The sequence below is a fragment of the Coffea eugenioides genome, chromosome 11 (assembly GCF_003713205.1).
Source record: "Coffea eugenioides isolate CCC68of chromosome 11, Ceug_1.0, whole genome shotgun sequence".
NCBI classification, from domain to species: domain Eukaryota; kingdom Viridiplantae; phylum Streptophyta; class Magnoliopsida; order Gentianales; family Rubiaceae; genus Coffea; species Coffea eugenioides.
In genome coordinates this window covers 33834766-33861186 of record NC_040045.1, presented here as the reverse complement: position 1 = coordinate 33861186, position 26421 = coordinate 33834766, and the positions used below count along the sequence as shown (strand labels likewise).

General features: G+C 35.6%; 2 protein-coding genes across 2 annotated transcripts; one reads left to right on the top strand and one right to left on the bottom strand.

The window, feature by feature from the left end:
* Positions 1–1652: 1652 nt before the first annotated feature.
* On the bottom strand, positions 1653–10778 carry LOC113751550 (probable glucan 1,3-alpha-glucosidase). The gene is made up of 6 exons (XM_027295600.1): positions 9069–10778; positions 6996–7269; positions 6778–6913; positions 3774–3984; positions 3465–3671; positions 1653–2298 (listed from the first exon to the last, which is right to left on the bottom strand). Exons 1-6 carry the CDS (start codon positions 10674–10676, stop codon positions 1930–1932), a joined length of 2805 nt encoding a protein of 934 aa, XP_027151401.1. The 5' UTR covers positions 10677–10778; the 3' UTR covers positions 1653–1929.
* Positions 10779–19820: 9042 nt separating this feature from the next.
* On the top strand, positions 19821–26421 carry LOC113753560 (ABC transporter B family member 4-like). Its single transcript, XM_027297745.1, has 12 exons — positions 19821–20054; positions 20301–20355; positions 20446–20621; positions 20706–20927; positions 21020–21258; positions 21452–21977; positions 22335–22608; positions 23191–24080; positions 24713–24979; positions 25062–25325; positions 25477–25770; positions 26065–26421. Exons 1-12 carry the CDS (start codon positions 19923–19925, stop codon positions 26419–26421), a joined length of 3696 nt encoding a protein of 1231 aa, XP_027153546.1. The 5' UTR covers positions 19821–19922.

Genomic DNA, 26421 nt, shown 5'->3' with positions numbered 1-26421 from the left:
TAGGTTCCATTAATATATCCTTTCTTTTTTCTTCTTTTTGGTACAATTGTGGAGTTGGTAAATGAAAAATTATTGATGGATGATCACTTGCATTGAAGAGAGAGAGAGAGATTAAATGCCAATTCCTACTTAATCAAATCGTACTTTAGATGACCATTAGTAGCTTCAAGAATCAAACATCTCCCGTTAAAGGATGAAGTACAACTTTATGGGCTCTAATCAAATTTAATGTCAAATATCCTCTTTCTACTTTATGTCAGTTTCTTACATTGGTATAAGAAAAATGATTGATATGTTTCACAATAGAAAATTACACAAATTTTGGCATGATCTTTTTGCCCTAACAACCCTACACAAGGATTTTGGCCTACCAGAAAAGTAAGCCAAGATTAGTGTTAGTGTCTTTGCCCGTGCTTGAGTGAGTGGAAACCACCCAAATAAGTCGAGGATATGAGAACTTGTTTTTTTTTTTTTTAGTATTATCTGTTAATATTATGAAAACTTTAACATGTATATAATATCCAAGATTATGCAAGCATTCTTTACAACTAGTGCCCTAAATCAGCCAATTCTAATTCTTGAAGCTAGGTTTTCCGGTACACATTTTTATATAGATGCAAACTATACGAGTTTACAATTAATTGTGCAATGTTTCTTCTAAGAGTAAATGGCCAAAAAGGTTACTAAACTACTAAGTATGGCTTGAGTCAGTTATCAAATATTTTTTGTGGCCACAAAGGTCACTAAACTGGCAAAAATGGGCCACCAAGATCATTTTGTCAAATTTTACCGGTAAAACTTTGGGATTCAACGACTTTTTTGACAAAATGACATTCAACAACCAGTTGTTTTATTGGTAAAATTTGGCAAAATGACCTCGCTGATCCCTTTTTGCCAATTTAGTAACTTTTGTGGGCACGAAAAAAATTTGATGACTGATTCGTGCTCTACTTAATAATTTAGTCACATTTTTAGCCATGTAATCTTCTTCTACTGAAAGAGGAAGAGCATTCATGAAATTTTGAGCTCAATAGAATGTCTTCCAATACTTTTGCTGGTCTAGCATAATAACTCTTTTACACTTTAGTTGCACATCTGAAAGCAACATCCACCCTTAACAGCAAATGATTAATTTATCCATCATGCTTCATCAAAGTTTAACATTTGTACCATTATGGTTCCAATATTGTTTACTTTGTAGTAGTATATTTTTCTTTTATTTTCTTTTATGTTTTTTGGTTGGCACCTGTAGGGTGATTATCATCTACTTTGGTGTGTCATATTAGATGCAAAAAAATGTAAAAAAATTACTTCAAACTTTATTGTGATCGAGTTAAAGTTAAACCTATAGTTTTCAATTGGCCTCACATTTGTCTGCGAGCTTGAGGGAATTTACTCAATTAAGGGAATAAACCCCGTCAATAAATCAATAAAGAACTCTGGCGTAGGATCCCGAGGGCATGTAAATAATAATAATAATAATAATAAAAAGAATGGATAAGAAATGAAATCTACATTTACGTCCAAAGGGATGCGACGAGGAAACCTAATTGTTGCAAGAAAAGCAACCTACCAGAAAACTTGAAAGGCAAATATCCCTCTAAAACCTGGATACTCATTCCTATGCCAGTCTACTGTTGAACAGAAGAGCATTTACTTAAGAAAAAATCCATAAGATGCACTTTAATAAATGAGAACTTCAAAGATGCTAAATAAGGGGTTCCATATTTTGCTCAACTGCCTTTATGGCTTCAGCTCCACATTGCAATTGCATGCATCAAGCGTTCCAATTGTTCAATGAGTACAAGCAAAGACCCTTCTGAACTGCTTGATGAGTAGACCAAAAATTTGTCTTAATCAAGTTTATAATCCCGGCAACAAATGGAGATGTTAACATCAAGTGTGCCTTGATGACAATCTATAACTCAACTACAAGATTTTAATTGTCCAATTATCTGCAATTCGCACATTTGGCTTCCGGATGGTTGCAAAAGAAGGGCTCTTTCCTGGTCTGATTGTAAGTGGCCCCATTTCAATACCTACCTTCTGGTTTGTTGGTTCAATGAGTGCAGATTTAGGTGCAGGAGACAATCCTAGCAGAATGATCCTCTCCACAGTGCAGTCCGTGGAAAATTTGTTTCCGCCAGCACCAGAAGGGGCAGCATTTGAAGATGTAAGCTTTCCATTTGAAAACTTGAAGTGGCGATGGATGTAGGCACCATTCTCGAAATTGAAGCTCTTGCCATCATCGATATAGAGCTCACCTTCAGCTTCCTTGGAGCTATTGAGTGCAATAACCTAATGCACACAAGATACCTCGCTTTAACAAAACCAGTATAAAAAATCTTGCAATTAGCTAATCAAAAGGTGACAATATTCCCATTAACCAAGTGAAACATAATGAAAATGGGCAAAATCAATTTAAAGCTTGTTATACGACTAGAGTTCATATGATGACCAGAGACATCAGATTCACATCTTTTAATTGAAGAACCTAAAAAGGATATTTAGGGAAAAAAAATAAAAATAACATCTTTTGTCTTGTTCAGCCAAATTCTCCCAGACCTAAGTCATGGAAAAACCTCTTTCATTTACATCCTTTGTTTGAACATTCTTCTGAATCCTATGGTTACAACCATCTAAAAACAGAGAAGAAAATAGTTCATTTTGAAGAAGTGGGTAAGGAGTGCACCCTCCCCCACCTTCCTGTCTTTTCTCGCTATTTTTCATATATTGTGGTAAAAGAACATAAGTTAACTTCCACCTGTTGTTCCATTACAAACCATGGTTTAACAACCAACAAAATAAGTAGAGCAAGGGAAGAATAACGGGATACTTGAAACACCCTTAGTAGGTGATGTTGAACTAACTCAAATAAACTGAAACCCCTGTGACCCAAAAACCTAACAATGTTGAACAAAATAAAGTCATATTAGAAAGTAGCAATCATGGAATTTGGTGCCCATTCTGATCTGCATGCAGTTGTGATCGTCCATGGTCAATTAGATTCTCATTCTTTATTTCTTATATTCCTGCTCTTTTATCTCAAGTAATTAAATTATCTGGAGCAAGTTACACCATTTTTCTCAGAAATTAGTATCACATTCAAGAGATTTAACACATACACCGCCACAAGTTTTGTTTACACTGAAAACATCTGCTTGACCACCAACCATCCCAGTGTTATAGCAACTTCAGCCTTCCTAGTGTTTTAGCAACTTACAAGTGAGAGCTTGCTGCAAAAGGCTTAACACTTACCAAGTTGGATGAGTTAATTTTGATAAGTCATTGCAACTAAACCCACCCATATCACTTTCCAGTTTATGAAAATTTGGATAAACTAAAACGAAGACAAGTGCATTGCACATGCATTACAGCTAGTAACTTCAATTGATACATGGGCTGCGCTTATTACTAATCAGAACGTCAAAGTGAGAATGGCTGGGTATCATTCAATTACATACCAGTGTATAAGGATCTTTGTCCATTTGTGTAGAGCTTCGGCGAAACCGATCCTTCCTTGGAATGATAGTTCCAGCCCTTTGAAATGCAGGAACACTATCTTCCAACGCCTCAAATTTGTGCCTCTTACCTCCCTTGTATGTAGCTCCATTCCTCAAGTCATACCAAGATTGGTCTCCAGGAAGATACACTGAAACGTGCTTAGCTCGCTGTTTGCATTTTACATAGTATTTAGTACATGATAAAGGACAATATAAAAGACAATAGCTAAATGCATCAAATAGCTTAAACAGATCTCCTCATGGTATCACCTCAGTATAAACTCCTTGCACCAAAAGACCATTTCCAACCATGAAAGCCTCGTCATTACTGAAAGTTTCTTCATCAGCAGGAAATTCCATCCAAAGTGGACGTATAACTGGAGTACCAGTTACGTTTGCCTCCCTAAATAATGTATAAAAGTAAGGAAGAAACATGTAGCGAGTATGTATTGCCTCCCTTATCAACTGTGTATTTCTTTCTCTGTAACAAATAACAGAAATAAATGAGATCAGGTAAAGTTATGACAATATATGAGATGATAAAACTTTCTACATGAAGAAGTGACTTTGCTTTCCTCGCCTTCTAGTAATCATAAGATTAAAGTAAGAAATGTTTAAGTCAAAGGGCATAATTTATACTGTGAAAAGAATTAAACAAAATCAAAGACTTTTCTAAAGAGTTGTTTGAACTTCTAACATTTGCAAAGATCAAATGAGAATCATCACCAGTAAAATGTCAGAAATTTTTTTCACCACATTGCATCTTTGAGAAAGTGCTGAGAATCAAGGACCACAAGACCATAAGTAGGACTTCTTCACCTTATTTCCTATGCATATGCAATTTATTCCTGTTAAGGGAGGGAACACTTTGATCTTAAAACACTACTAAACATATGATTCCAGCTTAAATTTGCTCTTTCATTGAGTTCTCACCAAAGTTACAGTACAAGTCTATGCCTAGATGCTACGGATGATAGACAAAAATTAACAGCTTGGTGACAATTTTTAAACCAGTCAGAGTGAAACAATTTATGTATTGCATAGAATGTCACCCAACAGAGGAAATTCAATGCATTTTCACAGACTTCTGGCTGCTCTTGCTCTCAAAGATTAACCTTCATAATAAGTTTCAGGGTTTGTATTAAATGAAAAATGAAGTAGATAGCTGTATATGCAGAAATGTTCATTTTATTTCAACATGGTTTACTGAACCCATAATGTATGCATTTTGCATATTTTGTCCAAATATGTAAAAGATCCATAAATAATTTATTTCTACATCCCACAAATATAAATGAACACGAAAAAGCTCACAGGTTGATCAGACCTCTGAGATCTATCCAGAAGATTACTTCTAAATTAATGCTCTAAGAAGATTATAAGGTTGAAGAGTAACAATAAGTTAATCTGGTATAATCAAATTGCCTCTCTGGAAGCAAAAGTTCACAAAGCACTTATACATCCCTTAATACCAATGAACTGCAGTTAAGAGAATTAGATAAGACTGAAACCGGACGCTGTGCATATGGTTGTTTAGTAGGCCTCTGAACAAGTTAGTTGTGGCTGCCTCTGTTTTTGCTCTAGGGATTCATTTACACATGGAACCTACGTAGTGGAGATGCAATATCATTTACAGTTGACAAGTTAATCGTTTTGAAGCAAAAGGGACATGGTATAAGGGGTAATATCTCCTTTCCATTCTTACTCTGTTGATGGAAGGCCTGTAGCAGGATGATTAGAGAATGTAAGAAACTTGATTGATAGAATCCAACAAAAAGTTGTCAACCAAGGAACAAATTAATTTGAAAATGGAAGGTAAGGTATACCATGTCTCCTGTTCTTCAATTAGTCCCTAATTTGAAGCTCTAATGTCACATGCTCAGGCAGAGTGGAATGAAGTTGCATAGAAGCATATTCACAGCCCTCAATAGGGTAACCATTTTGGGAAACCATAAACACATTCACTTGGAGCTAACAAAGGGTAGGAAAATCAATATAAATTAGGATTTCATGCACAAAAGGGATGAAGAAACCCACTTATGATTAGTTTATATGCTCTCAAATTGAATACCTCTAGAATCTGTAGACTGGGACATATTATATTGACTGAACAATACCCTAAATGCTTTTTCCAACATCTGGAGGTCTTCCAGAGAAGAAAGAAAGAAGAAAGCATTTCTTAAGAAAGAAGAAAAATGCCTTTCCACAGACAAAACCCTTTTGAATCTTTTGCAGAGATCACACATAAACACTTAAAAGCAAATACTGTGGCCGCTTTTCAGTTCTCTGAGTCTTTGACTTATCTTTCAACCACATTTCCACAACAGAGAACTCCTGATTCTCTAAAAAGACCAATACCATATTATTAATCTTGATGCCTATATAGCTACATTGTCTACCTATCAGAAAATGATATTTGACTATGAAGAGACAAGGAGACAAAGCCTCAGAATCCCAGCAACAAATGACAATGTTTAGCTAGCACGTCTGATCGACTGAAATCAGCATCAAGTTCAATGTCTGGTGACTAGACTCACCAAAGTTAACATGCTACAGAAGCAAGACACCCTTCAACTTCCTTTAACCCAGCACTTCTTTTTAACACTTCTTTTGTGTTAAATACAGCAATCTATTGTAGCCATTGAACTTAATGATAACCTGAACTAATTGTCATCAAAAGTTTCAACTTACATATTATGCATCTCTTCAAATGGCAGAAAACTAACTTCAAAATTTCATCATTTTGGCCATTCTTCTCATTAGCTAACTCCTAGAAGATTCTTTCACCTTTATTGTATCCATGTATAGGTATAAAGTATTGCATTAACTATAAGAAGGCTTTCTCATAGATGATTTGATAAGAATTATAAGAACAACAAAGATGTTCCTATATGTTTGCTGCAGGCCGCTTAGCAAGTGTTCTATACAATATTGTAGATGTTTCGAACCAAACACCTACTCCTAGTCCCAACATGGAAGTAAATTAGGTTAAGCATCTTCTTTAAGCATCATCATCTTAGGTGAGAAACAAAGATATCAAGTACCAGAAAATCCTAAAGCACAAACAGCAGCTAGTTTTTGTGCACATGTGGCTTTTTTGCCTGCCTTGTTCTTTGCGTAAGAGAAGGGGGGAGGAGTAAAAAACCAGAAAAAAGAAGAATCACAATTTCAATCTTGAAAGCATGAAAAATACACACATAGATAATAAGATGATGATAGCATTAGGCAAATTTTTCTTGTATCTGCCAATTTGGATAATAAGAAGATATCATACCCAAACAACCAAGGTTCTCTTCTTTTGGTGTCTTGATGTGCATGTGCCCTGAAGAAGGGATAGTAAGCTCCCAGTTGATACCAACGCACTAACAAGTCAGGCTCAGGATTGCCAAAAAATCCACCAACATCGGCACCTGCAAAGTACTTCTAGCATCACTAACAATCATAAAAAGGATAGCTACTGATTGGTAGAAAAGGCTAAAGCACTTTACTAACCGCTGAATGATATTCCTGTTAGACCAAGGGTTAATAACATTGGAACTGAAACCCTTAGGTGATCCCATTCAGCTGTATTATCTCCTGTCCATACTGCTCCATATCTTTGAGTTCCAGGGAAAAAGGCTCTCGACAAGACAAAAGGTCTATCCTTTCCATTTTCTCGCTTGACAAGGCCATTAGATGTAGCCATGTGAAAGTAATAACCATAGGCATTATGTAACTCTCTGTGTTCAGTGCCTCCAAAATGCAAAGCATCCCTGGGCATTGTGACCTGGTTTCATGCAAAGTATAACTTAAAAAATCAAACTATGATATTATGACTGGATTAGTACGCTAAATAGAAGATAAAATATGAAAAATATATTCTTGAATTTCAGTAGCATATTCTTCTATAACCAAGTAGATGTAAAAACAGCACCCATCTGCATTATAACATCCTTATATATCTAATGATGCATCGACAATTTTCTTGCGCTGCGCCTTTACATATGTTCTTGCCCGAATATTGTAACTACTTCCTGTTGCCATCACCGTCCCAATTATTTAGTAAATAGCACACTACTGCCGCTAGCATTTTTAGTAACACATTGAAAAATCACAAAAGATGGAACAACATAAGAAGAAAAGGCTGACAACTGGAGATAAGAAAGAGATTCATCATTCACAAAGAATATGTTACATGAATAATCTCAAGCTTTACAAGGTAAAAAAAGATGACCTCAATGACATTTGTGCGACATAAGTTTACTTTCAGCTGAAGTCACCTTTTTCAAAGGAATATGCAACAATATATAGATATACAAAAACAAAATAGATGCCCAGAAAGGAAATTCCTATATAAGCAATACAAACTATCACCTTAAGAAAATCTCAAATCAGTCAAAAGAGATCAAAGTTATGTTGCCTAAATGAGGATGGGTGATGCAGTGGCAGAAATTATTAGAATGCGCTTCTGGAGTGTCCACCTAGACTTTGCTCTAAAGTTTATCAATTCTTCGCTATTTACCTTAATAACTAGCTTTTGTTGACTATTTTCTTGAGGATTTCTAATCCTAAAAGGAACAGAATTTCTGCATCCTTAGGCTCAAATGATATTTAAGCTTCAAAGTGATTGTTGCGGCGTATCTTAGTCCTATATATCACACTTTCAAGTGGGCCAAGTCTTAACAAGGTATTCTAGCATGAAGAAAAGGAGGTCCAAAGCTGTTAGTGAATTTTGGGAAATACAGTGCTCTAGTTTCTCTGAATCTTGGCGGACTGTGATGCTTTCCAACCAGATTAAGTATGCTCCAAAACTCCTTCAATTTTGGAGTTTTTCTCTCTCCCCTATCTCCACATCGCTTCCTATTTTATTAAGTTGCAAAAATGCTGGAATTGAATTATAATTCATTACAAACTCATGAATGACTGCTCTTGTCCTCTCGTGAACACAACATTATCCATATAGAGTTCAGCCTTCAAGCTGTACAAGTCATACCATTACTGATCAGGAGATATAGAACAAAATCCCCATTGAAAATGATTGTAGCTTTATTTGAGCTAACAGGAGGATAAATGACATGCTATGTCTAAGTTTTATCAAGAAAACGACAACCACTTAATGCTGCAACTTAATCAGGTTGACAACTTGATAAAATCTAAGATTGCATGAAGACTAATTGGCTCAGACCTCAGAAAGGCAATCAAGTCAATTTGATTTTATAGATAAGCTCAGGTCATCTGAAGCCAAAGAAAAGAATGACTCTCCAAACTTCTCATTCCCAAACCACCCTATACAGATATAAAATGTTATCTTCTCGTATACTGTCAATGTCAGAGTCAAGGAGGCATTCCAGGAGTCAATGCTTTTATCACGTGTGTAGGAATATACTATCAATAGTTTGTCCAACTGGATTAATGATTTGAATTTAACATTTGCTATAGCTGGACGCAAGAATACTAAGAGGGCGTTCTCAATATTTTATCAAAGCATATATGAGTAATGTCCTAAAGGACTTAGAACTAAAGGTTGAAAGACTTGCACAATACGAACCATTTACTGATCAAAACCATTGAGTAACAACAATTTACCTCTGGACCATTAAATACAGATGGCTCATTCATGTCATTCCATATGTACAAGGATGGAGTCGAACCAACGTAGTTACCATAGGAAAATTTGTCAGCCCACCAGGACCTAATATCTGGATCGACCACGTCAACATAAGATGAGGACCCAGGCCAGCACCACCCATCGAAATCCCTGTTACTTGCATCCTTGACGTAATAACCATTATCTGAAGCCTCCTTGTGTATGTAATAATTGTCATCCCGTTTAATATGAGGATCCACAATAGTAACCATATGCCTACCCTTTGCAGCCAACTTGTTCTGCATCTCTTCTGGGTTAGGAAATAAGACCTTGTCCCAAGTAAAATACCTCTTCCCATCTGTATGCTCGATATCAAGCCACAGTACATCATATGGGATATCATGCTCATCAAACTTCGAGTCAACACCAAAAACATCCTCTTCATCTCTGTAATTCCACCTGCATTGGTGATATGCCGTTGCAAACAACTGTGGCATTGCTGGTCTTCCTGTCACAGAAGTGTACTGCCTGATGACATCTTTTGGCCCAGGACCAACAAAAAAGAATGCATCCACCACTCCAGCCTCACTCATCCACAATGTATCAATCCTCTTCTCATCCACTGGCATCATTATCTTATCCTGACCAGCATTCCACCCTGTACCAAAAACGTCAATCTGCATTTCAGCTGCATTCAACCAGAAAAACCCAGAACTCCCCCTTGCCTTTCCGTGAGAAAACATGAATGGAATGGAACCATATAGGCCAAAGGGTGATTCATGAAGATACTCAAACACATCAAGATTAAAAAGCCGGTAAGGCTCAGAAAAACCATCCTCCACACCAGGACCACTAGTAGGCTTCAAAGCCAAACTCGTAGCATGCTCAGGGATACCAGAAACAATATCAGCCCCGAAAAACGATACATCAAAACTTAAGGATTGCGGACCATATGGCCTCGTGTCAGTATGCGATCTAAACCTCTCTTCCCAATCGTCCCCTTCTTTTTTCTCCCTTAGTTGCTCAAAATCAAACAGCCCATTTGAGTTTATAGACAAAACCCTCTTCCCATTCCGTCTCTCCCTCACAAAAACCTCAAATGGATCATGCCTAAGCACACCTTCATAATCACCATCTAAATATACAACTGATGAAAAACCCAAATCATTATCAATTTTCTCCTCACTAATCCTCTGTAAGTACAACTTCTTGCTCAAAAATTCGTCAACAATCACATCAGGGACCTCAAATCTTTTCTTGGGCGGGTTCAAAGATTGATCTTCATCAATTTTTAGCCTCAAAATGCCATCTTGATAAACTGAAATAGTGAGGAGTAAAGGCTTACTATCTACCTCAACTGGGGGATCTTGTGACTCATTATTTTCCGGGGTTTTTGTAATGAGCTTGGCGATGAGGTCACCGTCATCGGAAATTGAGACCTCAGTGGCGATCAGATTGCACGCACCGGGCTTCCGGGAACGAGCGCGTTTGCAGAAAGGTGTCTGGTTGCAGTTTCTGAACTCATCCTTTTTCCAAGAAAACACTGAAGGGCTGATCAAAAGGAGAAGAAACAAAACATGAAAGATTAAATTTGGGGATTCTTTCATTATTTCCTGGTGGGTTTTAGGGATCGAATTCAGCTGAGAGAGGTTTCATCAAAATGTGCATTGGAGGTGTCAAAGAGAGAGGACGAGTGTGTGTTGTGTGTGCAAGAGAGAGAACAGACTGGGAGATTGGTATAGTTTAGTGCAGATTTAAAAGAAGAGGGAAGTGTGAAAGTGCTGAGCCCAAATTAGTGATTGGGCCATTTGGCCTACTTTTGCAGCAGAGTCCAAGTGTCCAATCACTGCATTGCTTCTTTGTATTTTAGACCCTCACTTTTCCTTTTTTTTTTTCTTTTTTTTAATGAGGAAAATTTGATGGCAAAACTAAAATACTACTTTGATGTAATTTGTATTTTTGAGAGAATCTAAAATTCCTATAGAGTATCATACCCTCAAAGTCAATTCATTGTTGGATGTTTGAAATAAGATTTTTAGACCCTTGAATTAAATATCATCGTTGAGGTAATAATTCCTTAAAAGGGCTATGGAATTTTTCTATATTTTTAGGGGTCAATTGCAAGTGCCATCTACAACAATACGCACTTCTCACTTTTCTCGCCTTGTTTCCATCACACAATCTTTACGTTGTGACCTAATCTACTTATGAACCTCAAATTGGAAGCGATTTTGCCTAAAAGAAATTTAGGGTAGAAATATGTGCACTTGAGGACATACTTATTCACAAATCATAACTATTATTACTTATATTCTGTGAGGTTATTTTATTTTCATCATATTAGTTTGTACCGTTGCTCCTGAAATCTGTGCTTTTATTAAGGACATGTATGTATTTTCTCCAATGTGTGCATCTAAACGATGAAATGGAATTCAATTTTGGGTCTGCTAAGTTAATTGTATCATATTTGGAAGAATGAAAATTCTAGGCGGCAAATTAATTAAAGTTGACCAATGAAGGGGTAAACTGAGAAGTTTGTAAATTTTGAGCATTTATATTTTACTTAACCATATTAAGGTTCAGAAAAGGCTGTTGTACTTGAGAATTAATTAGCCTCCATAGCTAATCTTTGATTTTTTGGTAAAAGAAAACCTAAATTTCGATGTTAAATGGTTAATTTTGCGCTTAATTTGTGAATATTTCTCCTTTTGTTTTGTCAAAAAATGGTGTTAATTGCTAGATTCTATTCATATTTGATTTTTAGTGTTGTTTTTAGGAATTTATGGTGAAAAGAGAGTAAAAAGGGCATTAAAAGCTGAATTTTCCAAAGACTATACTTTACAAGACATGGCTACATCTTAACCTGTTGTGAAGTTCGAACATCTCGAGATTGGGAGCGGATCCTATTCGATTTTTCTACTGATCAAGAGATTTTATTTCTTTTTTGAAGTTGGATATTGATTAATTTTTAGGAAGAATATCTTTTAATTTTTTTAGTAATATTGATAGTATTATATTGATAAAAGCAGTCTTATCCTATTTAGAATAACAAGGCAAATACTAGTAGGGGATCATGGTGACTTTTGGGAGACTATTAGAAACGAATAAGTTAGAAATAAAACAGGATTATTTGGCCTTAGCTTTCCTTTATTCTTAGAAATAAAATTTTCCTTTATTCCTTTTCTTCTTTTCCTCTTCAACTAAAAACCCTAATCATATCTTTGGCTGTGTTTCAACTATAAGGCATGGCTAAATCCTTGTTCTAGTCAAAGGACAATCAAAATTTTGGTTCATCGAATACCGTGAGATCTAATTTAGTTTATTTGCTTCATTTATTTATAAGTATTTATATATTTTTTGTTCGGTCATGAATATGATTATTTTATACGATAAAATAACTGGCCACTATTTAATTATTAGAATAATCTACTTCCATCTAAAATATCAAATCCATAATTGTTTGATGATTTTAGTGTTTGTGGAGAGTGATATAATTTGATTATAGTAAAAACTTTTGAATTTATGTCATGGGAATATATAGTTTGACCTAAATAAACAGAGCTTGTGTATTTGTTGGTCAGAATTGGTAACTTCTCTAATTATTAATGTTATCAATAGGTTAAATTCTAAGAGATTGTTTAGGGTTGCTTAATTGGCAAGAGAAATAGTCGCAGATCTTGTTGTGATTATTGAAGCAGTAAGGAAAAACAGGTTGTCAGAACTTATTGGCAGCCATAACCAATTCATTTATAAATAAATGAATTTTATCTTTGCATTGATGATCAGTTAAATGAACAAAGTGAAGATTAAACCTTTGACTAGAGAATTGTCTTTTATTGGTTTACTTTTATTTAATTTTATGCTATTGATTTTTTTTATTCAAGTGAGTTATTTAAGTAAATTTTCTACAATCCCCTATTTTATTTATTGTTTCTTTGCAAAGAAATAAATCATCCAATCCTTGAAATTACGAGCCTCTTCATCACTATACTTTTTTTTTTCCAGACGGAGGGGTATTCGGGTCATCGGGTAGACCGAACCCGACTAATCCCTCCCGGCCCGAGAGGATAGGCCCCTTCCCCTGAGCACGTTAACCCTGGGACTCGATCCTTGGTGGGGGAGATGGACAACGGCTTCTGAGGGGCTGTCGTGACCAAACGAGCTACCCAGGAAAGGCCTCTTCATCACTGTACTTGAATTGATATTTTTAGAGTAGGAATTTTATTTTTATTGGTTTGATACCTAACAAATATTGGCGCCATTGCCGAGGACTAGTGCTTTATTAGTTTATTTTTTGGATTTTTTATTTTTGTTTTTTCCTTATTCTATTGCTAGTTTATGGCTATCAATACTCAATGATTTGATGGTATACAGGATTTCATTCCCAAGAGGGTTAATAAATCAAGTGACTCTTCTATTGATCAATGTTTATATTTTATAACATTTCTTATGAAAAAGTTGGTTGTAAGGCAAGTGCAATAAATTAAAACCTATGGAATATGTTATGTTTTGGGTCATCCAACTAACATGTGTCCCACACTACAAGATGGCTTGAACACCCAAGTTTATATTGTTGGAGGATTCCTAAACCCTCTCCAAAGGGGGTATGATCCTTGTTCAAACATGTACACTCAAGGATGGAAGGATAACTCTAGCTTTAGTTATGCAGCGAGGCCTCTAGGTTTCAATAGCAACAAACATCATCCATGCCAAGTATATCTCTTGAGAAAATTGTTAAATCAATAGATAGTAATATACAACAATTTCAATAGGAGACAAGAACGAATATTCAAAACCTAGAGGATCAAATGAGTCAACTAGTATCTACAGTGAGCCCGACTAAAGTCTCAAATTTCTGAAAAATTGCACTCATAGACCATTGTTCACCCCAAGTAAAATGTGAGTGTAATTACCTTAAGAAGCGATAAAGAAGTGCAAGAGTCTCAAAAGGTAGGATTTAAGCATGTAGTTGAAGAGGAAGTTGAGAAAGAAGAAATGAGACTCCAACCTCAAACTTCTCTGATGAAAGAGTCTAGTGAACAACCCTCAACTATGGTGATACCTTCTTCATTTCCTAGTTGATTTGCAAGATCTAAGGAAGAGGGGAAGGAGCAAGAAATTCTAGAAATGTTTCACAAAATTGAGAAGCTGAATGGCAAGGAGAAAATCTGTATAGGGAAACATGCTTCAGCCTTATTGCAACAACTATTACATCTTAAGTGTGGGGATTTAGAAGTTTGTGAGAGATAAACTAGGAGTTGCAGTGACCAAACATTTTGAACCGGGGAATAAAGTAGCTCATTTGCTTAAGAATTACTGGCATGAGGAGCAAGTAATGAAAAGAGTTAAAAGATTTTATTCTTCTTGAACAAACATAGTATCATCTAGTCAAAGACGTTAAAAAAAGGCGCTGATTGGGAGGCAACTTAGGGGTGGCAAAAAATCTGTTGACCCGAACTCGACTTGTCAACCTGTGACGGGTCAGTATATCTGACACGAACCCGAAAATTTTGGGTTGGCGGGTCAACCCGAAATGACCTGAAAATTAATTTTAATTTATTAATTTATCACTGTATATTCTAATAAAATCAATTTCTCACAAAATTAATTACATCATCAAGTAATAAAAATTTAAATAAATAATTTCAAATCAAATCCAAAATAAATTAAACACCGTAAAAGTGTTTTATTCCAAACCAAATATAAAATAAATTAAAACGAATTATATTATTTGTCCAAATATAATAATTTTAACTTCATACAAGGTAAATAAATTCATTTAGGATTAAGTAATTAATGCCTTTGAAAAAAAAGAATGATTTAGTTTAGTTAGATAAAATAATTTTTATGTTTATTAAATTATTTTTAATTTGTAAACGGGTCATATCGGGTCATATCAGGTCACCACGGGTTGACCCGAAATTGACCTGTTTTCTTTTCGGGTTCATCGGGTTCGACCCGATTCTGACCCGAACCCCCAAAATTTCAATCCAAACCCATTAATTTCGTGTTAGGTTCGTGTCGTGTTTTCGGGTCGTGTCAGAAATTGCCACCCCTAAGGCAACCCAAGAGTTTCAATTTTTAGTCATTTTATGTTTTGATTTCATATTTTCTGTGAAAGTTAGGTTTATTTCATTTCCTTTTGACAGAAAACTTTTTGATGTAGGTTGTGGACACGTTCTGTGAAGCTTTCATTTTGATTAGAGGCAATTTCTGGGGCAGAAAACTTTCTAATATAAGACGTGTCCACGTTTTATGTCCAGTTTCAAATTTGAAATAAAACATGCCTACGCTCTATGCTAAATGAGACTTAGTGATTTTGAAACTTGGATGGAACTCTTCCTTATACAACGTGACCACGCCTTACAACAAAGATCTAGTGGCAAAAAAAAAGGCTCATAAGGCATGCCTACGCTTTATACCATGTTTTTATTTCTTTCTTTTGCCCTAATTTACTCTCTCTTCTTTGTTTCTTTTCCTTAGCAGCCTCCAATATCGTGACTCTAACGTCATCGCTGATGACATCTTTCTATCATTGTAGTCATTATTCCGCCATCTCCATAACCCAACACCTTAATGCGTGCTTCACATACATTGGTTTTTAAGTAATGTATTCCCTCCTGAATGCTTAGCTCAATATTCAAGGGAATTCTCTTATATCTTTTTGCACTTATATTTCATCTATTGAGAGCAATGTCTGATTTAAGTGTAGGGGAGGGATATTTCAAGTGTAAAAATTTTTCATGAAAATTCAAAATTTTTAATTTGGTTTTGGAGTTTCTTGTGTTATGAAAATATAATCAAGACAAATTTGAGTACCGTAATGTTACTAGTATGAGTATTTTATTTTCTTGCAATTGATTTGAATGAAGGATGTATAAGATTTGACATATTTTTAACTTATTTGTGAGCTTTCGAGCCTAAAGAACAGTTCATTCAAATTTGCTCTATTTTCTTTTGTTGAATAATATCACACATGGTTTGATCATTCTAAAACTTGCTTTGTTATACATGTTGAAACCACACTTGAATTTGATACATTAAAATGACCAGGGCAATCAGGTTTAACCTTTTTGACTTTCTAAAGACCTACCTTAATTATGTTTATCCCTAGTTAACCATGTTTGAACCTTAACCCTTTTCTTTGTGTAATAGCCGAATTTGTTACCTTAAACCTTTTCATTTGAACCTTCTTATTTAAACCCTGGGTTAAAGGAATACCTTAATATTCTTGCAAGAAAATTTCAAGTGTTGTTATAAGAGTACGGTTAGAGTTGGCAAGTGTGTTAGTTATGTCTTGTGAAAAAAAAAGGAAGAAAAAATGAAAAAAATGAAAGAAAATACAAAAAAATTGGAAAAAAGAAAAAATATGTTGCGAACTGCACTTGTAAATATGTGTTGTTTAATAAATTAGGGGTTAAAAACAAAAACAACAATATTTTGATGGCTGGCTGGGTGATTTACTGTCCGTTTGCTTTTTGTGAAAGGACGAAATTGTCCCTCGTGTCGCGAGCTCAGACGGCTTTTTTGAATGAAAGGGCCGAATTCATACGCACCAGCTTATTCAGGGGCTTAATTGTTACATAAAATAGGTAAGAGGCCAAAACCATACAAAGGCAATAGTTTGAGGCCGACAAGGCGATTTACTCCTATCAAAAATCGTTGTTACGTTCCTTTTTCCCAAAATCGTTGCTGCGCCCTTATTCCCAACAGACCCCATCACGTGACCTCCCCCGCTGCAACCCAGCCTAACAAGTTGCCGGTTGGAATTTCGTGTCTCTGCACATGGTTTTTACATTCCCCAAGCAGATAAGAAACTTATATGTGTCAGTTTAATACCAACGGCACTCCACCAGCATAAGCTCCCCTGGTTCTTTATCATCTTGAGAGTCAAGCAAGGTAAGTGGCTCTTGACGTCTGAATCAAGCTAGGATCGAGGGCTTCTGCAGTTGACTAAAAGGAGTTCTCAATTTAGTGTCTAGTCCTGATTATTACACTGAAATAAATTATTTGCTTCCATTATCAATGGATTTAATTCAATAATTTAGTATTGATGCCTGCATCACAATTCAACACCAAATATTCACATGATCAGTTGTTGAAAATTGTAATATATATTTGTTGTCATGCATGTTACAATGTCGGTTTCAAAGTTACATTATTGTTTATTAGAATAGTCAAAATCCCATATGAAAATGTCACCTCTTTATACCATCTTGAGTGGTGTGACGTTGATAAAATTAATTCTCTACCCGCTTCATATGTATTCCTAGCAATTTCATTCTTGCAAGCAAGCAGCTGAGAAGAATATATAGAAGCCAATTGGCTATATAACTAAAACAATTTCTCCAATCTTTTCTTTGCTCGTTGAATATTATAATTTCGGCATCAAATGATTGCTGGATTTGCATTCTCACATGTAATCACGATGACAACTTCAATTGATTGTACGAGTTTGAGTTGTTTGGTGCAATAAACTCTAATCTCTACCTGATTCATGTAAGTTTCTGGCAATGTCATTGGAAAATCTTATTAAATTTCTTAAGCTAGATGAAAAATATACAAATTTTTTTTAACCTCTCGTCGCTTCCTATTTTTAACTGTCATTCTGAGATTTGAACCCTGATTTAGACAACAGGGAGAATGCTAATGGTCCTCCCTTGGCTATTAGGCCAAAAAAAATAACCTGATTCCCTATATAACTAATGGGATTAATTTTTTGTCAGTACAAAGATTTTTTTTTTTTTTAGGAAAAATCGTTCAAAACGTCCCTCACATTTTGTAAAATGATTTTTTTCATCCCTCGTTTTTAAAAGTATACTTTTACGTCCCTTAAAATTTACATTGATCGAATTTGATTCCTGTCTAGGTTTCCGACTAGTTTTTGGTCGGAATCCACCAGGTGCCTTGCACGTGATCATTTTTAAAAGGCAAAATTGTCAAATCAAAATTTACATAATCCGATTACATAAAATGAATTATTTCGTCCCTCACATTTCACAAATAAATTTTTTCATCCTTCATATTTTACAAAATAAATTTTTTCATCCCTCATTGATCATGCATACGAATAACTTTTTTTTTTTTAAATTCATGTACATATCTATTTGATTTCACTTGAATAATATGTAATATATCTCTATTTGATTTCGCCTAAATGTACTGTTTAAGTGAAATTAAATAGATATATACAGGGGTTTAAAAAAAATTATTAGTTTTTCACTCATGTTCATTTCCTTTTACTCGAAAATTGAAAATAAAGAAGATATTTAATTCTAAACATTATCAAGTATTTACATTGAATTAAATTTGGACAAAAAAAATAAACAAAGAAAAAGTATGACAAAAAGAAGTAAGTGATTGACACTTTCAAATTTTAAGACAATCACAAGGCAAGAAATTCAATTGTTGGTTTTAAAGATGATGAGTAAAAATTTCAGATTTAAACTGCAATTTGTTAGCATGACTATAGAATTTAAATTAGGACTGATTAATTACATGACCTTATTATACAACTCAATAAATGAATTATTACCAAAAGAAAAATGTTACAAATATTGAATAGATTCATATGGTAAAATCAAATAAATAAATATATATATATATATATATATATGGGTTTAAAACAAAATTGTTAGATTTAAACCAATCTATATCTCTATTAAATAGCATGTATACAATTATAATTAGTCTGTTTAGGTGAAATCAAATATAGATATAATACATGTTATTCATATTGTTTATGTGAATTCAAATAGATATATACATGGATTTTAAAAAAAAAATATTGGTCAATGAGGGATGAAAAAAGTTATTTTGTGAAATGTAAGAGATTAAAAAATTTATTTTGTGAAATGTGAGGGATAAAACAATTCATATGAGATTAAAAAATTTATTTTGTGAAATGTGAGGGATAAAACAATTCATATTGTGAAATGTAAGGGACTATAGATTGGATTATGTAAATTTTAGTTTGATAATTTTGCCCTTAAAAAATGATCACCTGTAAGAAACGTGATGAATTCCGGTCAAAAACTAGTCGAAAACTTAGATAGGAATCAAATTGATTAATGTAAAGTTGTAAGGGAAGTAAAAATACACTTTTAAAAATGAGGAACAATAAAGTCATTTTACAAAATATGAAGGATGTTTTATATGATTTTTTCCATTTTTTTATGAGTAGGTTTAGATGAATGCCACATCGTCATTATTCAAATTTTAAAATTATCTTTTATCGATGTATTATATATCTATACCTGTTAATATAAAATTTTTTATACTGACGGCATATATAACATTAAAAAATAAACAATCCATAACTAAAACGATCTTTCCTTCACTTTTTTCCCCCTATTTTTGGGCTCGAGTAAAATATACTATTTGACAATTCGAGCCATCTCTTTCCCAGTTTTCCTTCGAGACTGGCGTCATTTGTTTTCTCATGAAGACTCGAGCCATTTTTTATGCATTTTTTTTAGCTCTCTTGATGATTCATGATGCATGATCATTTAAATAGCTTAATGATTGGAAGGATATTGAAGAGCACTTCAAATTGTTGATTCCATTTCATCATCATTTTAGCTGTGTTGATTCCATTTCATCATCATTTTAGCTGTCAAGTTCTACATATATGTAACTTGAGTAATCTAGTCTTAATCATCCGGCTGTACCATTTTCATTTGATCAGTGTGAAGTGCTAAGACTGAGAAATGGAGAACAACGACCAAAATACTTCAGTCAAAGCATCAGGCAATCAAGAACTTCCACATAAGGGTCGAAAAGAAGAGGAAGTTGCAGATAAAGTTCCATACTACAAGCTGTTCTCCTTCGCTGATCGTGCTGACCATCTCCTAATGCTTGTTGGTACAGTCGCAGCAGTTGGAAGTGGGATTTGCTTGCCTCTTATGCAAGTGATATTGGGAGAGATGATCAACTCGTTTGGTGAGACACTGGATAGAAAGCAAGTTGTGCATGAAGTATCAAAGGTACATATTAAGCACTCAAGTTTAGCAAACTAATTCCAAGTATTGTTACAGTTTTCTTTTTAAGGAATTAGAAAATATCCCATAATGTTTGTGTAGAAACTCCAGTTTTCTACTTAGCTTCTCTACTTCCATTGGAAAGTTATATCAGATAACTACATAATTGGTATCCGGCAAATGTAAGTACAGTATCTTGATATATCATGTCTTGTGAAGTCCTGAATATCTGAGTAGCAAAATGATCTTCAGGTATCTTCAAAGTATGTGTACTTGGCTCTGGGGTCTGGAGTAGCATCGTTCTTGCGTAAGTTAATTTGATTTCCTGGACAGTAATTTGCCCAACAGTACTGTGGTTCTTTATTAAGAGAAACTCAACAATGCCCACTCTTGGCAGAGGTAGCTTGCTGGAATATCACAGGAGAGAGGCAGGCTGCTCGGATAAGAAGCTTATACCTGCGATCTTTATTAATGCAAGATATTGCATTTTTTGATAAAGAAATTAGTACAGGAGAGATAATTGAGAGGATATCCGTTGATACTATTACTATCCAAGATGCCATTGGTGAAAAGGTATTGGTGCTCAAGCACAGAACAAGAAGAATTTAGCATCACTGAAGTATAATAGGATACTTTTCTATTTGATGCAAACAACAGGTTGGAAAATTCATACAGGTGTCTGCTTCTGTTTTCGGAGGCTTTATCATAGCTTTTATCAAGGGATGGCTACTCTCCTTGGTCTTGTTATCTTCAATTCCGCCACTCATCCTTGCGTCCTCTGCGATGACTATCCAACTGGCAAAGCGAGCATCTCAAGGACAAGCAGCCTATTCAGTAGCAGCAACAGTGGTTGAACAGACTCTCAGCTCAATTAGAACAGTAAGAATATTTTAAGAATAGTTCTGCAAACAGAATTTGTCTAGGATTTTTGTCTTCTGACTAGAGGACATTTTTTTTTTTTTGGAATTTAGATTGCAGCTTTTACAGGGGAGAAGAAAGCTATTGTCGAATATGGCAATTCCCTAAATAAAGCATACAAATCAGGAGTGCAAGAGGGCTTGGCAGCTGGCTTGGGTTTTGGTCTTTTTACATTCTTTTCCTACTGCACTTATGCCTTGGCTATATGGTTTGGAGCCAAAATGATATCTGAGAAAGACTATTCTGGAGGAGATGTCCTGAATGTAACACTTGCTGTGTTATCCGGATCCTTGTGAGTAACCATTTTTTTGAAACATTCTTCTTTGTGTCTACGCGTGTTTGGGGATGAGAAAAGGGAAATGCTTATTGGATGTCATGCCCGAAGAGGTTTCATTTTGCAGGGTTGATGGCCTGATGTTTGTTAATGTGATTATACAAATCCTTAAATTGCTAACGAATTTCTGGTCATTTTGATTTTTTGCCAGTTCCGTTGGGCATGCATCCCCTTGCTTGAGTGCATTTGCATCCGGACAAGCTGCAGGTTTTAAAATATTTCAGATAATGAAGAGAAAGCCAGGTATCAGTCCTTACAATTCAGATGGACTGAAATTGGATAATATGTCTGGCACTATAGAATTGAAAGATGTCTATTTCAGTTATCCAGCAAGGGTACATGAACAGATATTCAGAGGATTTTCTCTCTTGATACCAAGTGGAACAACTACAGCATTGGTTGGACGAAGTGGAAGTGGAAAATCAACCGTTCTAAGCCTTATCGAGAGGTTTTATGATCCTCAAGCAGGCGAGGTTCTGATAGATGGAGTTAATATCAAGGAATTTCAACTTAAGTGGATAAGAAGCAAAATTGGTCTTGTCAGCCAGGAACCTGTATTGTTTGCCTCTAGCATTGGGGATAATATAGCATATGGGAAGGATAACGCGAGTCTTGAAGAGATCAAATCTGCTGCAGAACATGCCAATGCTGCAAAGTTCATTGACAAATTACCTCAGGTTTATCTTTGAGACATGAATAGCATGAAGTTATGTTTGCACAGGTGTATATTTTAAACTGTCACATGAGCAATCATCTTTGAAAGCTAGGCACGTAATGCAGGCCTCACTTTTAGATGCAGGATGCCAAACCAAGAACCTGCACTAGTAGTAAGACATGAAAAGATCTTTCTCATAATTGTTATCACAGGCTTCTCCAAGATGAGCGTATCTCAGAACTGCCTCAAATACAGAAAACAGAATATCAATAGGTTTTTTTTTTTTTTTTTGCACCCAATCTTGCACCTTGTCTCCTCACAACTTCATTGTTGTTAAAAGCATCTTTTTTGACTTTTCTAAGCATACTTATATGCTCAGGGACTAGACACAATGGTTGGTTTGCATGGAATTCAGATGTCAGGGGGACAAAAGCAGAGAATTGCCATAGCAAGAGCAATTCTGAAAGACCCCAGAATTCTACTTCTGGATGAAGCAACAAGTGCTCTTGATGCAGAATCTGAGAGGATTGTGCAACAAGCTTTGGATGGGGTCATGGTCAACCGAACAACCGTTGTTGTGGCACATCGTTTGAGCACAGTGAAGAATGCAGATAAGATTGCTGTTACTGATCAAGGAAAGATTGTTGAAAAAGGTTAGTGCCTCTGTAGTATGGTATCTAAATGATTGATTACTAGTACATTAAGGTGATGGTTTGGAACAAACTGTGAAGAGCTAATATCTTTTGTCGATAGCTAAGTCTCATGTTTTGATTGTTTAATCTCAGAAATAGAGATATATCGGACGCACGATGAACTGCTTCTTTAGGACACACTCTTAGAAACCTTTCATACTGCTTGAGATTCAGTAAATTAATACCACAAATATACTAATTTAAATCCTAATTATCTCCATCAAAAGGTGTTGTGCATTGAGTGTCAGTTCTCCATTAAAAGGTGTTTTGCATTGAGTTTCATGAACTGAAATGAGTAACTACTTAGGTTTTTCAAACTGTCTTTCACAAAGATAAACTGATACTTTCTTTTTTTAAGTCTTATAAAGTTTTTGATAAGGTCTCATATTGCCAGAAACTGTGATGCTTTGCTGGAGCTCTCTCAAGAGTGTAAATGAAGATAATCATCCTTTGGACCTTTTCTGCAACTAATATTATCAGTTTCTTAGTCCATTAGGCCGGTAAGGAAATGCTTATGGCTGATTCAATCTTTTGGACTTTCAGGTTCGCATGCTGAGCTACTACAAGATCCTGAAGGAGCATACTCCCAGCTCATACGGTTACAACAGCTTAGCAAAGAATCATATGACCATGTTGTGGATAATCATGATGGTTCAGAGATTGAAGTAGATTCTGGAAGACATTCGAGCCAGAGAATTTCCTCCCTAAAATCCATAAGCCAGTGCTCATCTGCAGTTGGTAACAGTAGCCGTCACTCATTCTCCATTTCAATTAGTCTGCCTGCCGTTGTCAGCATGCAAGAAACAGCACTGGGAAAATCCCAAGAACCAGTTTTGATGCCATCAAATATGGACCAACAAGTTCCACTTTACAGCTTGGCCTATCTTAACAAACCAGAAATTCCACAATTATTGCTTGGTTCCTTAGCAGCTGTTGTTGCTGGAGCAATTTTACCAATTTTTGGGGTAATTCTCTCAAGAGCAATCAAGACATTCTATGAGCCTCCTCATGAACTTCATAATAATTCAAGATTCTGGGCATTAATGCTAGTAGTTCTTGGGGTGTCTGCTTTGTTGGCAACACCATTAAAAACATACTATTTTGCTGTGGCAGGATGTAAGCTAATCAGACGTATTCGATTGAAGTGCTTTGAGAAAATAGTTCATATGGACATAAGTTGGTTTGACAGGCAGGAGAATTCAAGCGGTAGAATTAGCTCCCGGCTTTCAATTGATGCAACATCTGTGAGAAGTCTAGTTGGCGAATCACTTTCCTTGCTTGTTCAGAATAGTGCAACAGCTTTCGCAGGCCTACTTTTCGGTTTTGCAGCAAGCTGGCGGTTATCTCTCATAGTAATAGTCACGTTGCCATTGATTGGCCTTAATGGATATATGCACTTGAAATCATTAAGTGGATTTGGTGCTGATGCAAAGGTTTGTCCAAAACTTGACTTTTGTGGGCAGAATTCTTAAGTAAATTGCATGCAAAGAGTATTTATGTTGACTTTTGACATGGTTAAAGGAAACCAGAACTCCTATTTGCTTTCATGCTTGTCTAGTACTTGCTCTTAAAATAACAAGCATAGACACTAAATAAGTTTCAGCTTAATTCAGAAGAACCACAGAGCTGATATTCACCATAATTCGTAAGTAACAAGTAACGACTATGTATAAACTTTGATTTTTTGCGATAAAATGAGGCAGGCCTTCAATTTGGAGAAATTTGATTCACCATCTGCAGGAAGGAGCATTAGTTTATCGTTCTTACAGTGGAATAGAAAACTAGTTATGCTTTCACAAATGAGTAACTTGAAGAAATAAGTGAGTCCTACATGTGATGTGAAGTGTCTTGAGGAGCCTGTGTATGTTCTGATAATTTCAAAAGTTAGTAAGCCAAAGAGAGATTTTTTATTTTTAAAAGAGAATTGTTGTCTTGTTAATGTTTAAACGAAACTAATGCCCCAAAAGTTTTTGTAATCTCCTTCTCAAAGATATGCACACTCTAGTATTTGTTTATGGAATTAAGGGATTGTCCAATACAATTTGAAATTCCATTCTCTTTACAGAAGTTGTACGAGAAAGCCACTCAGGTAGCCAGTGATGCAGTTGGAAGTATTCGGACAGTTGCATCCTTTTCTGCTGAGGATAAGGTGATATTCCTGTATGAGAAGAAATGCAAAGGCCCCGTGACAATAGGAATAAAACAAGGATTGTATGGTGCTGTAGGATATGGTTTGTCCATGTTCTTCTTTTACTCTGTTTATGCAATCATTTTCTACACTGGAGCTCGGCTTATTAAGGCTGGGGAGACAACATTTAGTGAGGTTTTCCAGGTAAGTTATGTAGTCTCATTTTCCAGGTGATTTATACCGTTGTTGTAGCATTTGATCGTCCTCGAAAATATGCAACTGGTAGGTTTTTTATGGCTTGAGCATGGCTGCCGTTAGTATATCTCAATCAGGCATGCTTAGTCCGGACTTCAGCAAAGCAAGAAGTGGTGCTGCTTCCATCTTTGCACTGCTTGACCTGAATTCACCTATCGACTCGAGCAAAACCACAGGAATTACTATGGACAATGTGAAGGGAGACATAGTATTACAGCATGTCAGCTTCAAATATCCAAGTAGACCTGAAGTTCAGATTTTTAAAGATCTTTGTTTGGCTGTTGAGTATTGCCAGGTAAATTCTCGTGAATCGTTTTCAGTTCTTGAAGTTTTTAAATGTAATTGATTGCATCCTTTACTGTGTATTTTACAAGCACAAGAAGTTGGTTTCTAATCAGAAAGAGAAACATGAAGTGAAACTAACAATCTGCCCCTCAATGTTTTAGACACTTGCTCTGGTCGGAGAAAGTGGAAGTGGAAAATCTACCGTCATTTCGTTGCTGCAAAGATTTTATGATCCTGATTCTGGCAAAATCACACTAGACGGAGTGGAACTGCAAAGTCTGAATTTGAAATGGTTAAGGCAGCAGATGGGATTAGTAAGTCAGGAACCTGTTTTATTTAATGGCACAATCCGTGCTAACATTGCATATGGCAAAGAAGGTAGTGCCGCAGAAGCTGAAATCATATCTGCAGCAGAAAAAGCAAATGCTCACAATTTTATCAGCAGTTTACAACAGGTCTGAGCACTACTCTCACTTGTTGAGCTTGTGTTAACATTCAAGCAAATCCATCTATCTCAATTCAGTAAAAAAAAAAAAATTGATTTATGTTTTCTGATTATGGATCACTATTATTAGAAAGGTCCAAGACACTTTAAATTCCTTAGACCAATGCAAAAAACAGTTTACCTTAATTAACTTCACACTCTTTGTTTTCAACATATCATAGTTTTGCTGTCCAATACTATACCTTCCTTGTTTAGTTGAAAGAGCTACGTTGATTCACTACTGAAAAACCAAAAAAAAATTCAGGGTTATGACACAATAGTAGGTGAAAGAGGGACACAATTATCAGGTGGACAGAAGCAAAGAGTGGCGATTGCCCGAGCAATTATAAAGTCCCCCAAGATCTTACTTCTTGATGAGGCCACTAGTGCTCTTGATGCTGAATCTGAGAAAGTAGTTCAAGATGCATTGGTTCAAGCTATGGTTGGGAAAACCACAATAGTGGTGGCGCATAGGCTCTCCACAATCAAGGGGGCAGACTTGATAGCAGTTGTTAAAAATGGAGTGATTCAAGAGCAAGGAAGCCATGAAAGCTTGATTAGTATGAAAGATGGCATCTATGCTTCTCTTGTAGAACAATATTCCAGTGCTCCATCAACATGA

Excerpts from the sequence above, each read along its gene's own strand:
- LOC113751550 (XM_027295600.1), bottom strand. The coding sequence starts at position 10,676 with ATGAAAGAATCCCCAAATTTAATCTTTCATGTTTTGTTTCTTCTCCTT. Across the intron at positions 7,270-9,068 it reads CTGTATTTAATGGTCCAGAG|GTCACAATGCCCAGGGATGC; the intron begins GTAAATTGTTGT and ends GCATGAAACCAG. Across the intron at positions 6,914-6,995 it reads AACAGGAATATCATTCAGCG|GTGCCGATGTTGGTGGATTT; the intron begins GTTAGTAAAGTG and ends AGTACTTTGCAG.
- LOC113753560 (XM_027297745.1), top strand. The coding sequence starts at position 19,923 with ATGCTTGTTGGTACAGTCGCAGCAGTTGGAAGTGGGATTTGCTTGCCT. Across the intron at positions 20,055-20,300 it reads TTGTGCATGAAGTATCAAAG|GTATCTTCAAAGTATGTGTA; the intron begins GTACATATTAAG and ends AATGATCTTCAG. Across the intron at positions 25,771-26,064 it reads TTATCAGCAGTTTACAACAG|GGTTATGACACAATAGTAGG; the intron begins GTCTGAGCACTA and ends AAAAAAATTCAG.